Here is a 14,470-nt window from a genome sequence, read left to right on the forward strand (position 1 = left end):
GTTTGTTTTTAGGTTTTTTTGGTTGTGGGTTGTGTTTTTTTTTTAAACCTACCTACAGAGAATCTGGGAAACATATGAGAAAGCAATTTGTGTATGACACTTTTAAAATCTAAAATCTAAACAAAAATCTACTAGAACGTCATTCTTTACATTCTAGATTACATAAAGCAGTTATACGGATGCAAAAAATTCAACTCACTCTTTTCAGGTTTTATAAACTGCCCAGAACTCCTACTGCACCTAAAAAGCTCACTGTGTTCACAGAAACACATCCCCACGCGTTAGATGCACTTTTGATACTTTTACTCTTCCAAATATTTTAAAACTCAACATAGTCAACAAAAATATGAGAATATCCACTCCACTAACAAAAGATATGGACATTCCTCTCTCCCATTTTCAGGAGGCTGTGGAGCTGCTCACTCATAGGAGCATTCAGATCCGGATTTGCTTACTCATGCTGAGCCGGGGAGGAAGCACACCTGGACTCCTCCACCTGGGACTGACTTGGAAGACCAGTCATAAACTGCCATTGAACATGCAAAAACCTCTCACTGCGAGCAGGTTCCACACCATTCTATGGTCACCTTCTGCTATGTTTGTTGCTAAACATTCAATTTAACTGTATTTGCCTACTTGCAGGCTAGCAGAGGATCCCAGCTAGCGTCTTTCTTCACGGCAATATCCGTGCAATGTTTAAAACAGGATGATGCCTTGACTGGTTTCAGATAGGAAAAATAAAATAATTGTAAAGTAAATAAGAGAAAACAAGAGCACAAACTCTGTATAGGAAAGAGTTTGAGACTGTTAATGCTATGGGTAGCACAGATTGCTTCAAGAATATAGATACGGGGAGGACTGCTGTGAAAGGGCACAAACAGCATTGCTAACCCAGGGGATGAATGAGAAAAGTTGTGGCAAGTTCCTGAAATGAGAGGAAGTGAAATGCCAGGAACTTATGGGTGCAAGGAAAAAACAATTTAGAGCAGTTGACAGTGACGGAGCAAACCTTCGTGAAGAGATTGCTATGACGCAGTTACGGCCAGGGCATGTCTACCTACAGGCAACCAGAGAAACTCTATGGGGATTTGCAGAACATCCTCTCCCCACCCCAGGCCAGTATCTGCTCATCCTCTGTAACCACCCTGCCCTCACAAAGGGGAACGGACCTAGAACCGCCTGCTGCAACCTCTGCTGCAGAGCCAGCACCTGTTCCTCCAGGTGGGACAGAGGAAACGAACCTGGGAAACAGGACAAGATCTTGGGATTTTAGGAAATGGAGATGCAGTCAGAACAAGTAACAGAACTGAGAAGCGGTATTATTCCATTGCCCTACAACAGCTACACAGCCAGTCTATAGTCCTCCGTAAAGGTGCTGTTCTTGCAACCTTTAAAAGGAAAAAGACCTATATTCTTTTTTTTCCACAAGGTTTTTCATTGTAACATTTGAAATGATGAATCAGATACTGTATTTCAAGTATTATTCATCTGTACAATTTAAGCTAGGCCTGAGTAATCATTAACGAAAAATATTTGCCAGGAAAAAATAACCCAGAATACGTGATTCATTCACTTCTGAAACAATAAAATGGTTCAGTATAACAAAAATAACTATATTGTAAATACTTAAATCAAAAAGCTAAAAAACAGCCAAATACAATGAAGAAAGCATGCCCTTAAAAAAACCCCAAACCAAACATGCGTATGTGCGCAAATAACAAAAAAAAATTGTTAGAAAAAGGTAATTCCATGAAATACAGTCAATGCCGTATCTGATGGAAATTGTACTCTGTTCTTTAGCTATTTAATAGTCTTAAAACAACAACGTTACACGTCATCTCTCAGCCTCTGAGAACTCAGTATTAAGCTGATAAACAGGTATTTACTTCACTGCAAAGGTGATGCATGCAGTGTGTACCTGAAAAAAGAAACAGACCCCTAGCTCTGGAAGTGCAAGACAGTAACATCATAGAGGCCCCTAAACAACTCCCTGGGAAGTAGTTAGGGCTTCCACAGACCTTAAATCATGAAAGAGGGAATCAGCTGGGAAAAAAAAAAAAAAAATCAAGTATTTAATAGCTTTGTAATTGTCCAAAGCTCAAGAAGGTGTGAAAATAAGCAGCTTTTTGGAAGAGAAGTCTTCATAGGAGCAGATTTTGTTTCGGCCTTGGATCAAACATTGGGGGGAAAAGAGAAGCACTGTTAAGCATCAATGAGTAAAACCGTACAAATATGAAAACAGTTTAAAAAGCTCACTTTTCTTCATGGTTAGACAATATTAAATGTAAGTTTACTTAAGATGAAACCTTGCAGTTTCACATTGTATCAGTTAATTTATTTTTAGTTGACTAGAAAAAAAAAAAACATACATCTGACAGCACTCATAACTGCTCCTGACTTTGTCTATATATAGCCATTTTCTGAACAGGCCTCTAAAAGTAACTTCAAACAGAACATGATGCCTTTCTCTTGCTGGAGATACACCTGCCCACTGCATGTAATTTCTGATTTGTTTCTTCACTGTTTTAAGTTCCTTTGCAGACTTGTGCGTGTGTTTAACATAGAGAGTGAAGATCAAAGTTTTCCACAGCAGACAACTCAGTGTAAACACAGCCCAGCACATTACATCAATCCACTAACACAACAAGCTGTTCCTGTACAAATCCAGTGGTGACAAACTGTAAAATTAGAGGATCCCCGCTTCTATAGAGAATCTTTACATACAATGCAACATCCATCAGAGTACACAGGTGACGACTGCCATAGCTTTCTCTGTCCATTTGATATTTTAATAGATTTGTATTGACTCTAAAAAAGGTCAAATCTTTCATGCAACTAATTCATCAATAGCAGGTAACACTTATCTGAAAAAAGCATTAATTGTAACTCCAAAACTTTTGTGAATAGATGGCATGTACATTACCCAAGGAAACATTAAACCCTACATAATTCAATTCTTATCACATATTACTTCACAGAAAGTCTTCTGACCCTTTTAAAGCAAGAAAATAGTAGCATCAATGACGTGACCAAGACATCACGTAATTTCTTAAAATCGAGGATATTTTTGAAAAAAAAATTCTCAAGTTTGCTAAAAGCTGAAGAATTCCTTTTTTGTTCTACATGTAAGGAGTAATCCCGACCTTACCTGCAAGCTTTTCTTAGAATTATGTTATGAATCGTGGCCGCTTAGAAGCCTGCCCTTAATTCCCTATTTCTTCTATATAGGATCAAGGCGATGAATATGCAGAGCAAAGGAACAGATGGGAGAAATTTTGGGGTGGGTGTTTTTTCCTGTTTGTTTTTAAACTGCTGTCCTCTATCCAACTGTAACTGCTTACATTCTCTGCATTTGTTATATATCTTAAGTTCTTACAAAGCACCTCTGCTGTAGATGACAACTTCTTCGAAGTAATACCCTCCAATCGCTAGCAGTAACGTAGCACACGCAGCAACGGCACTCCCCAGTTACAAAGCCAAGTGTTCGGAAACACAAGAACTCGGGCTGCCCCTGCGACCCTGTGTCATGTTGACTGCTCCAACACTAGAGACCGGGCACTAAAAGATCCCCGGCGCCTTGTCCTGCCAAAAATCAGTCTCCACCACCCACCCATTTGTCCCAGACAGTTCCTTGCTTCCAACTCACTCCCTTCTTCTCCACCCTCATCCAACTTTTGAACCCTCTGCATTCTAGTTAATGCCTCTCTTCACACCAGGAGCGCACCGCTGAGTTTAGCGTTACAGGACGAGATCAACTCCCACCCCCAGCCGCGTGTTGAACCGCGCACTAATTCCTACTTGGCTCTTACAGAGATATCTGCCTATTACCGCGTCCCCGTTTGATAGCGCTCCTGCCCAAGAACAAACGATTCACAAGGACAAAGGATTTTTAAAAGGTGTGCAACATGATTTTAGTCTCCTTGAAACTGACTGAACTTTAACAGAATATTTTCAAAATAAATTCAGCCCAACTTAGCAACTAAGCAAAGTATGAAAAATTTCAGTGTTAGCAGGCTGCTTAACAGCAACTGAGGAGTCTTCTAATGGGAAGCGCTAACTATAGCTGGTGTTACAAGCTCCAACTTGGTATCACAAGTTCAACCACGGTTATAAACTCCACTGACAGCAAATAAAAAGCAAAGATGCTCAGACAGACAAAGCAATTCAAAACTGTGTTCAAATTACACGAAGTAGAAGCAACGGCAGGAACCAGTGCTCCTACCCACCGCGCTGCTGAAGGGTGAACATAACATTCAAAAGGGTCAGGCTGACCAGGGACAATTTTTCTTTTCATTTACTGCTACTCCATTGCAGCAACACAGGGTGGGTGCAGAACAAGTGCGTCTCCAGTCTTGGGCCGTGCTAGGAAGAACTGTTTAAACATAGACAGTGAAGTTTCCAAATTTCAATAAACTTACAAAAAATAAAGCTTTTGAATGGGTCCAAAGTACCACCCAGCAAAGATTAAGTTACATTATGCTGATACACAGGAAATAGCTGACTTATTCTACAGGATGAACAATTCACCAGAGGAAAGGAACTTTCAGGCAAAATGATAAATATTGTAATGAGGAAATCCGAGGCACATATTCACAATGCCACATTCAGATCTCACAAATGAACAGATATTTCTTTAGGATCTCTTTGCCAGAAGAGATCACAATTGATACAGAGACAAATACAAACATATAGTACCTCCCCAGGCAGAAAAACCACTTGCTGTTAGGGAGGGGATCCAAAAAACTTTATTGTCTATCCTTGTAGATGGGTCCACAGAAATTTTAAACTCCTTTTCCCACCTCTGTGTAAGAGAGGCATTTGGAGAGCATTGTGAACTGCGGGAACAGCTTAAGAAAGGGAGAGAATATTTTATTTTATGACAAGCCAGGCACGACACATGTACTACAGAAAATTACTGCAAGTCCCTCTTTCCTTGAAGGCCTTCTCTTCACCTGTTGCAGAAGAAAAGCAAAAACCGACAATATTTTAAATCATCCTTTGACCCAGTTCTTAAGTAGAAATCCCAAACATGAAAGATTTTCACCAAACAGATACAACGTTACATGACATCACAACTTCAGGATAAATCTTGGCCACCCCTGCATTAGTATGATGATGAAGACTTTAAACCTTTAACTTTTTGAGAAAAAGCACACATCCGGTGTTTAAGGCAAACTGGAAATACCGCATGGCATCTTGAACTTAGAGACAGCATTTGCTGCTGTAAGAACACACGGGCATTTCCCCTGCGCAGCAGCATCGATCAGCTTGAACAGAGATCAACAGCCATTTTCCCCTATTCCACTCATCCATACTTGACCAACAGTTTATTATAATAATCTGTGATACATACATTTCAAGATTCTATTCACCAACACCTTATGCTTTACCAAGCATCCAGAACTGCTAGTTAGACATTTAGACATGCCATATATATGATCTATTTGAAATTATTAAAGATTTTACAGTTGTTCACAGGCTTCAATTACCAAGAAGCTTCTGCACTAGCAGTATAAAACATTTGTGAACTTTCTACTAGAATCATCTAAATAGAAGTCCCAGGAACCTTCCACTTTAACACGCATTATACTCTTCTTTAAAGTTTGGTCAATTAACGTGTCATTCACTGTGAACCCAGGCTTAAAGAAGCCAGTCATTTTTCTTTTCATAATAGGCAATGCTGAGCAAGTGTTCTCCAACATACGCCAGGACCAGGCCCTTCACGTCCATTTAACTGGAGCACTTAGCAACACATATATTTTGTGTCTCTTAAAACGTATTTATTAATATTAGCATGAGGAAGAGAAACATTTGGTATCTTCAGATCCTCACCCTGAAAATGCAATCATTACTACTTGGCAAGAGCAGTATTGAAATCAGCAGCATGAAAGGCAAGAGAGATTTCTGTATGTTTTAGCCCAAGTCCAGGAACCCACTTTGTTCTCTGCTTCCACTAGAAAGTGACACAAAACCGGCTATATACTTATATATACCTTATAGTGTCTTCAGGTCAGTGCAGCCAGCTCTTGAACACTTTTGCCCCACTCTGTCCTGTTTTACCTTTACAAATGACGCCTTTCGCCTCTGAATGACAACACCTGCCTACACCAGCTCCATCTTCACTAAGTTCCATGTATTACATCTGATACCTCCTTTCATAAACTAAGACAGAAATACTTATTTTGCAGCTAAACAAAAAAGAGGATACCTTAATACTACTACCCGCAGGCACAATGCTGTTACTCCTTTAGTCCTGCATACAGTTTTCTATACAGAGCTACAAACCATTATTTTAATAAATCTATCAGGGAAAATAGTGGATGAGAGCTTTTCCTCTGAAAATAAATAATCTACACATCATAAGCTACATATTTCAGAACAATATACAGTGAAAATTCTCTGTTAAGAGTTGAATCAAAGAATTATTTGTCATAAGGACACCTAAATACCTGGCACAGTTAACGCTGTGAATTTCTAATCCCCAGCAGTTAAGCATGAATGTAATTCTATGCATTTTATCCAGACATGTTTAGTTCCTTTGCACGTTTCAGGATTTTTTAATATTTTTTTTAACCAGCCATGTTTTTAAGTACTCTAACCCAGTTAAGACCTTTTTTCCTCCATCAAGAATAAAAGAGGATTCATTTTAGTACATTTACATGTTTTCCATGAAAAATAATTGCAAAAGGTAGCAGACCACACCTTTTACTACAATTAAACAGCTAACATTTATTGAGTACACTCCGTCCACTTCCCTCACGTCCTATGACAGGCACAAAGCGGACGTTTTGCCACATGCAGTTTTAGAAGGGCACAGCCTGGTCTTTTTTTGCATTATAAAGAAATCACCAAGTTGGCCCAAGTTTTCAGAAAATGTCTCGAGTATTACCAATGCAGATTCCTACCTTCAATTAAATACAAGCACAACTGCATCTATAATTGATTTTATGTCTGTATCTATACATAAACTCCAAATCAAATAGTTAAGTATGTTAAAAAGAAATCTCATTACAGACGTAATTAGCTATGACTCCATTTAACCCCATCAGTAATATTAAAATCTGGGTCAAGTCAGAATGAAAATGAGCATACGTCACTTGTTTAAAACTATTTCATGGGATCAGCCAAGATACGCCCCCAATCCCACAAACAGCCGCTGTTCTGCAAACACCTGGCTGACTGAAGCCACAACTCGCACACATAAGCCAACCCACAACAGTCCTCCTCTACACCCGGTTAAAAAGAAAAAGGGGGATGAGATGAAGAGGTTGGTTTTAACGTGGATATATTCCTCAGCCCATCCCATCTGACAGCACAGGAGGGAGCAGAGGGATGCGTGCATCATGAAAAACGGTGCTGCGCGTTGGAAAGCTTTACTACGGCACTGTCACTCCAACGTTTGTGGCAAGACGGCATCACACAGGCTAATTTAAGCACGAATGGTAGAATCTGGGTACGTATTTTTACTGTGACCTGTAAATCACAGAGTCTGTACATGCTCTGCATATTTGAAACAACTTAAATGAACTCATTGTAGAAAGGACGCATTGAACCAGTTTACACTGACAATGCCAAAGCCATGGTTGCAGTGACTCTCCCTTTCTGCAAGAAAACAATCCTTGTAAGTTGTGTTAAACACGTACTGGCCAAGAGTCGTTCCACAAAATTAACAATAGGATACAGCCACATAAAGTCACATACTGCTAATTTTTCTTGCACTTCCAGAATTTTGAAATTCTGAAGAAGAAGAATAAAAACGTGAATAACATTTCACAGAATCATAGAATGTTTTTACTCACTTTCGGGGCTATCACTCCTCCTATTCTAATTTACCTGAGTCACCACAAAAGAAGTATTCTGAAGTAGAAAAAAAGTAACTGCCAAGAATTTGCAGGATGCTGAAATACAGCTGATAGTGCAAGACAAATATGGCATGTAAGAGAGAACCGAACCTGAACCACCCTAAATGCATAGTCTCAGAAAGCCCAAAACAGAACCATGTTTTCTGTGGATTTAAACTCAAGAGAAACAACGTCCATGGGCAGAAAGTCCAAAGACAGCGGCTCTAAATCCCAGCTCTACCTGGTTCATCCTTTTTATGATCTTGAGCACATCTATTCTCCATTCTTTATCAGTCTCCCCACTTAAACTCAGCTGACAATGTTTAGCCAATTTTGTCCTGAGCTTTGTTATCTACAGATGAAAATTTCTTCAGTTACAAGTGTTCTTACCTATGCTTTCATTGCAAGTATTTAAAGTTGAAGTAGCAATAAAAAGTCAGCAGTTTGCTTCCTTGAATATGCTATTGCCCAATGTCCCTCAAGATTTTGATTCTCCTTCCCAGATAGGCAATGGGCTTTGCTAATAGCAGACACACACAGTAGCTACTTTTAAACACAATGCCTAACCTTATTGAGATCAATCCTTACCAGCCTCTCAGAAGTCACAGGAATGATCTCAGACATTGGATGTGTCACGAGCATTTACATTTTATGTGTTAAAGCACGCACGTAACAGCCTGCATAATGACATGCTCGTGCCATTAAGCCAAGTCAGAAGTCAACTCATCTCATTATTGTGATGAGAGGAGCGAAGACACCCAAAAGAAATCATCCACCTTTTCAAACACCCGCAAGAAAGGTCTGGCCCAATGGTGAGATGTCATTTTACGTAAGGTGGCAAAGCAAGGACACACTTCAAAGGCCATGAGATAGAACAAAACATTAAAAGCTGTCTTCTTTCAGGGATCAAACCATTCATCTTAAGGACATAAAGGCAAAATGTCTATCTGGGGCCTGATCAGCTTTTCAGTGTGATTAACAAACAAAAAAGAAAAAATAAATAAATTTGTCACCCCTAGCTGAGTTACTCAGCTAAGTTCAGCTACGCAAACAGACGTTACGGGACAACTTAAACCCTTTAAATGTAACTGAAAAGTACAATTCTAAAAACTACTTGCTATTTTTCCACCCCCAGGATTTCCCTTTTATTTTTTTTCCCCTCAACAGTTTTATTTTTTTTAAACATTAACATTAGGACTGTCTGCAGATTTCCCATACGTCTCCTGCATATGTCCCATATGTCACCTACACACATAAACCCCCTACTAGCTTCCACCTGATGCTTTCCTGATTCTACAACCAAAGATGAATATCGGGCCTTACTCCTTTAATTGGAGCTCCTGTGGAACTGTTTTCCTCCTGTGATTTCCTCCCCCAAATCCTTTTTGATCTTTGTTTTCCTTGCCATGATACCCCATTACATATCGTTGAACACAGACACCTAATTTTATACCCAGATGGATAAAACTTTGTCATATAAGCAGATTCCATTGAAACAAGCAGTTGAGACTGCTCCATACAGCTGCTCAGTTGTTGATTACAATTCTTTGGCATCTGTGTGATCCACAACTGATTTATATGTATATAAATATCTATAACTATATACTGTATATATAAAAAGCATATATATACACACACACACTTTATACTTTGATGAAAATATTGAAGGCCAAGCATCCATCAATCCCTACACAATCTGATTAGACACAAGCCTATTGACTCTCTTAGGACTGCACCAGTCTAATCCACCTACTATGTAATTTATTGACTCTGATTTCTTAAGCACTAGTTTTCATGTGTCATTAAGTCAAATACACCTTACATGAAGGAACCCCATTGTTTTATTGTTGACCAAAGCCTACCTAACCATAGGCTGCTGGTAAAGGAGGCAGCGCTGCCCTCTTTTCAGCTTCTTGTACGCATCCCTCTCCTTCAATGCAAAAATCCATTTTTTTTCCTTGGTAGGATTAGCTTTCAGCTCATCACAGAGCTACACAGTCGCTGGAGTCAACACAAGGGAGGGCCCAGAGAAGTGAAGCCAGGGACTACAAAGCAAAAAAAGAAACAGCACTCAGATTTTAAACTGACCTAAAACTGCACTACAATTTAAGTCAACTACGAAACCACAGCCTTGCTACTTAAAAATAGAGGTAGCTACTTATCAGTCAGTCAGGAACGCTGTTCCTTCAATAAGGCTCTGCTATCCATAAACTTCAGTCCTGCTTCCAACAACACTAATGAGAATTTAGGTTAACTGCTGTTTCAACTGTATTAATTTAAATGTTAGATTTATCCACTGCAAAAAAACAGGTTTTACAAAACTCAAGAATATTCTGGCTTTTTCTAAATAATACCTATCTTTCTCAAGAAACATTATGAGCATCAAAAGAGTTTCTAGGAACTGATAAAAAGAGTAGCATCTTCTTCCTTCAACACTATAAACCTTAAGAGTAAAGTACAGTACCACCTTTATACTGTAAGGAATTAACAGACGGTAAAGTCAACAAGAGACAGGAGGACAGAAGATGAGATGCTGTCCATTTTCTACAACACAAGATCCAGTGCTTTTATTTCCCTAATTAGCAAACTCTGCCAGGAAACCTGAAAGCTTACAGTAAGGAGGAGGAAATCCCAATCCAACAACTCTTCAGGCTACCTCTGGTGCTTTACCAACACCACTCTTCCAGCTCATTCCAGTTTTATCCATGGGATATTTATTACCACTTTGTACAAAACAGCGTAACTGTGCCTTGTGGCTATCAAAGCATCTTTACGTGTTAATATTCTGACACAAACACACAAACTAACCATTATTCAACTCAATATATTCTAGTGCCCATGTAGTTTTTCAGACTTATTTTAAAATGTATCTTTCCCCTTGACAAAAACAGCCTGATGGACCTTCATTCAGGTAACTGTCATTGACATTATAAGTGAAAGCAGCCAAATGTAACTATTTTAAGGTTAGGTAATTCACAGATTAGGACATAAAATATTTACTGAGCAACTGAAAGCAATGGTCATTTCTTGATTTTTTGAAGACTATAAGATCAATGCAATTGAACGTGGGGGATGGAAGAAAGAATAGTACATTCTGCCTGAGAGAATAATATATTTACAAATTCACAAATTCAACACAACACTGAGAAAAATCACGGTAAGAATGGAAGAGAATGACTGTGCTTGCAGCTTTTGTAGAACTTGGATGTATTCAGGATAGGACTAGATAAAATGGTGGTAAAAATGTCAGAGTTGAAAGAACTTTCCTCTTATTACAGCTTCCTTGCATAGTGTTATTAAAAGCTGCTAAACCAAATTTTGGAGAAGACTAGTGCTGTTCTAGACGTTAGCTAACTTACAATTACATTGCCTCTGTGTTAATAGAAACAAGCATTTACACCTCATACTGGAGGTGAAGTATCATCAGAAGGCACGATCTTTAGATTTTAACAATTACCCAGTGACTTTCTACCTCAAGATTGCGCAAAATGCATCGACATACGTATCATCGAAGATTCAGGTGATATTTACAACAGACAAAACCTAGAAGCAGAAGAATAACCTTTTATAAGAAACGTATAACACAGATGCACTGTAAACGAAATAAAAACTTACTAGAAGTATGCCACCACTGTGGTTTTTCTCTGTTATGGAACCCAGACCTAAATAAACTGTTAAACACTTAGTGTAAAGGTATGCCAAACATTTCTCAGAACTTTCTTAAGGTCCCAACAAAGAATCAACCTTTTTTGCAAAATGAGGCCTAGGTTAAATATTTTATTTGGCTCCTCAAGATGGACTGAGAAGTTGGGCACTAGCTCCAGATCAGTTCTTGGACTCACATCAAACATTACGCTGTCATTTATCCAGTCAGTCAAAACAATGTTTTCCATCTAAACCTTTAATGTTTATGTCCTGAAAAACTGCTAATTGAATCCAGTTCTTGAAATCCATTTTTTAATCTATACCATCTAATTTAGAGATAATGAACAGAGAAGATAAGCATTATACAATGATTGCAGAATTAATCCTATAAATATTCAAGCCAAAACAGAAGACTGCTAGTTTCATACAGCCAAAGAAAATCAAGATTAAACAGCACTTGTCACTTCAAGAATAAACTTTCAAAAACACTGGATATACAGATTCTTTTAATTCCAAACAGTTTTAGAATTCAAGAGCCTTCAAACTGCTTTTCCAATCAAAAAGGGGTAATCAAAACCACGCACAACACTTAGAACTATTCCCAGGCAAGAACTGACAACATGTCAGCTGGATTAATAAAATTCAGTGTTTTTCTTAAACATGTAAAGCTTCCTTACAACAAATGACCTTATGTGAAACAACTCACAATTAGCTAAAGAATAATATACCTCAAGCCTTTTTAACTCGAGAAATAGGCCATGTTTCATAAAAACTTCCAAGTAACGGAACCAGTACCCAGCAACTGCAAAAGCTGCTAACCCTGGAACAGTCCCCAGAAAGACAATTTTGCCAACGTCCTGTGCTCTGCATATTCCCTTCCTGAAATAATAAGCTGACAAAACCCTCAGAAATGTTACTTAAGATTGTACCTGCTTCTTTTGGGGACTGACCGCACAACTACAACTCCGTACACAGAACCACTGCCAACTTCTTGCTCAGTCACACTCCCCACACATACCTACATTGTCACAGACACGATTTCATCGTATGCTTAAATCTTAATAAAAATAAAATAAATATGAAATGAAATCGAACACGAAATCCAAAGGTGAAAGAGACAACTCCCTGAGCAGTACTTTCCATGCTTTTACATAAGGCTACAGACCATTTTTAATGTTTCAAAGATAAGCAAGTCGGAGCACTCACTGCTCAAGAAAAGAAGTATTAAAGCACTGCATCAATAAAGCAATAACCTGAAGAGAAAGCTACAAAACACCCTGTAAAAACAAGGCAGTACTGCTCCACGCATCAGTCCCAGCTATGCTTATTTTAAGAGTTTTATTTCAAAGTGTAATACATAGACACTCACAAATGTCCATGAAAACTAGATTACAAATTTGGTCCAAGTATTTCCAAAGTAAAGCATAAGCAGATCCATTTTACTTCCCATGTAAAAACAAGATACTTGGAAAAATAAGTATGAAAGCACTTCTCTTCATTAGACATTAAACTGGAAATATAGCTCATGCACCTAAAGTAAATATATCAACTTCTAGCATTTTTAAAAACATTTGTTTTGCAAGCTGGTTAAATAAACCATATGGAGGGAAGAGTATTTACAGTGTCATCTAATATTTTCTAATTGCTTACCTTCATGCACTGACACTTTAGAATACAAAATACCGTTCATCTGCTGGGGGACCTAAAATACTTCGAACTAGCTCTTTTCTTTAGTCTCTTGTATTTTTTAAGAAACCTCTAGCAGAACTTCCAAGATTTTTGCTCTAAAACTATTTACCTGGGTTCTTATATGTAAAATAACATAGTTTTAAGTATTTAAAAACAACTTATTTTCCTTCCCAGCATACAGGTGAACAGCTTTTATGATATTTTAAAATATTAGAGGGCAAGTGGTCTTCTGGAAGAGGGCAGCAGAAGGCACTTTACCAAACCAACTGTGTACAATCTTAACTAAGGAAGCTGGTTTAAAAAAAAAAAAAAAAACACAAAAAACACAACAAAAACCCACCAACAAAAACCAAACAACAACAAACAAAGAGATCAAAACAAAGACTGTGACAGTTTCTTTCGACTCTACACCGAGTAGACGAAGGGGGGAAAAAAAAAAAAACAGAAGTTGGGGTGCGGAGGAAGAGGAGAAGGCGCCCAGCCTGAAGCGCGCACCGGCCGGCTGCCCCACGCCTGCAGACCCCGGCGGGCTGCGGGGGGCCCGGCCCGGGCCAGGCGGGGAGGGCGGGCGGCACCACCGCCCCGGGAGCCCGCAAAGACGTGTTGTTCCGGAGGCGCGGACCCCGCGGCGGGGCAGGGAGGCGAGGGGAGGGAAGCGCTCACCGTCTCCTTCCCTCCTTCCCCCCCCTCCTCCCGAGGCCTGAGGGACTCCTCCGGCCCCAGGTTCAACCTCAAAGACACATGGAGGGAGCCCGCTCCCGCCCCTCCAGCTGGGCTCCCCTCGCCCCGCTCCCCCGGGGAGGGCCAGCCCGAGACCCCGCGGCTCTTAGCTTCCTCCGTCCCTTCCCTCCCCCCCTGCCCGGCCGCCGCCCCACCAGCCCCGCCGGCGGCGGGCGGGCGGGGGGCGGCAGGCCCCGGCGGAGCCTGCCCGCTCAGCCTCACCTGTCAGTCGCAGCTTGACGGGCCCGTTCCGCCGGGCCCCTTGGTTGGACATGTCCCCGGCCGCTCCGCGGGCTCGGCGCTGCCTTGCCCGGGGCTCCCCCTGCCTCTGGGTCCGGGAAGGGAGACGGGGGGAGGGGAGGCGCTAATGGAGTCGGGCTGGGCGCTCAGGGTAGCGGCGGCCGCCGGAGGAGGAGGAGAAGCCCGGATGTGCCCAGCGTCGCCATGAGCGGGGCCGGGGCCGAGGAGGAGGCGGAGGAGGAGACGCGGCCGCCTTCCCCGCTTCCCTTCCCTCCGCTTCCCCGCCCCCTCGCCCGGAGCCCGGGCGGCGAGCACAACAAAGCCGGGGACGGAGC

At 40.6% G+C, this 14,470-nt stretch overlaps 1 protein-coding gene across 1 annotated transcript in view; it reads right to left on the bottom strand.

Annotated features, from left to right (window-relative positions):
- Positions 1-14,169, bottom strand: part of SMURF2 (SMAD specific E3 ubiquitin protein ligase 2) — a 63,629-nt gene extending 49,460 nt beyond the window's left edge. Inside the window, exon 1 of the mRNA XM_086473824.1 lies at positions 14,118-14,169. Coding sequence (XP_086329950.1) covers positions 14,118-14,169 — 52 coding nt within the window. The remainder of the gene's footprint in view (positions 1-14,117) is intronic.
- Positions 14,170-14,470: the final 301 nt, after the last annotated feature.

This window comes from Leptosomus discolor, chromosome 15 (genome assembly GCF_034619465.1).
Source record: "Leptosomus discolor isolate bLepDis1 chromosome 15, bLepDis1.hap2, whole genome shotgun sequence".
Taxonomy (NCBI): domain Eukaryota; kingdom Metazoa; phylum Chordata; class Aves; order Leptosomiformes; family Leptosomidae; genus Leptosomus; species Leptosomus discolor.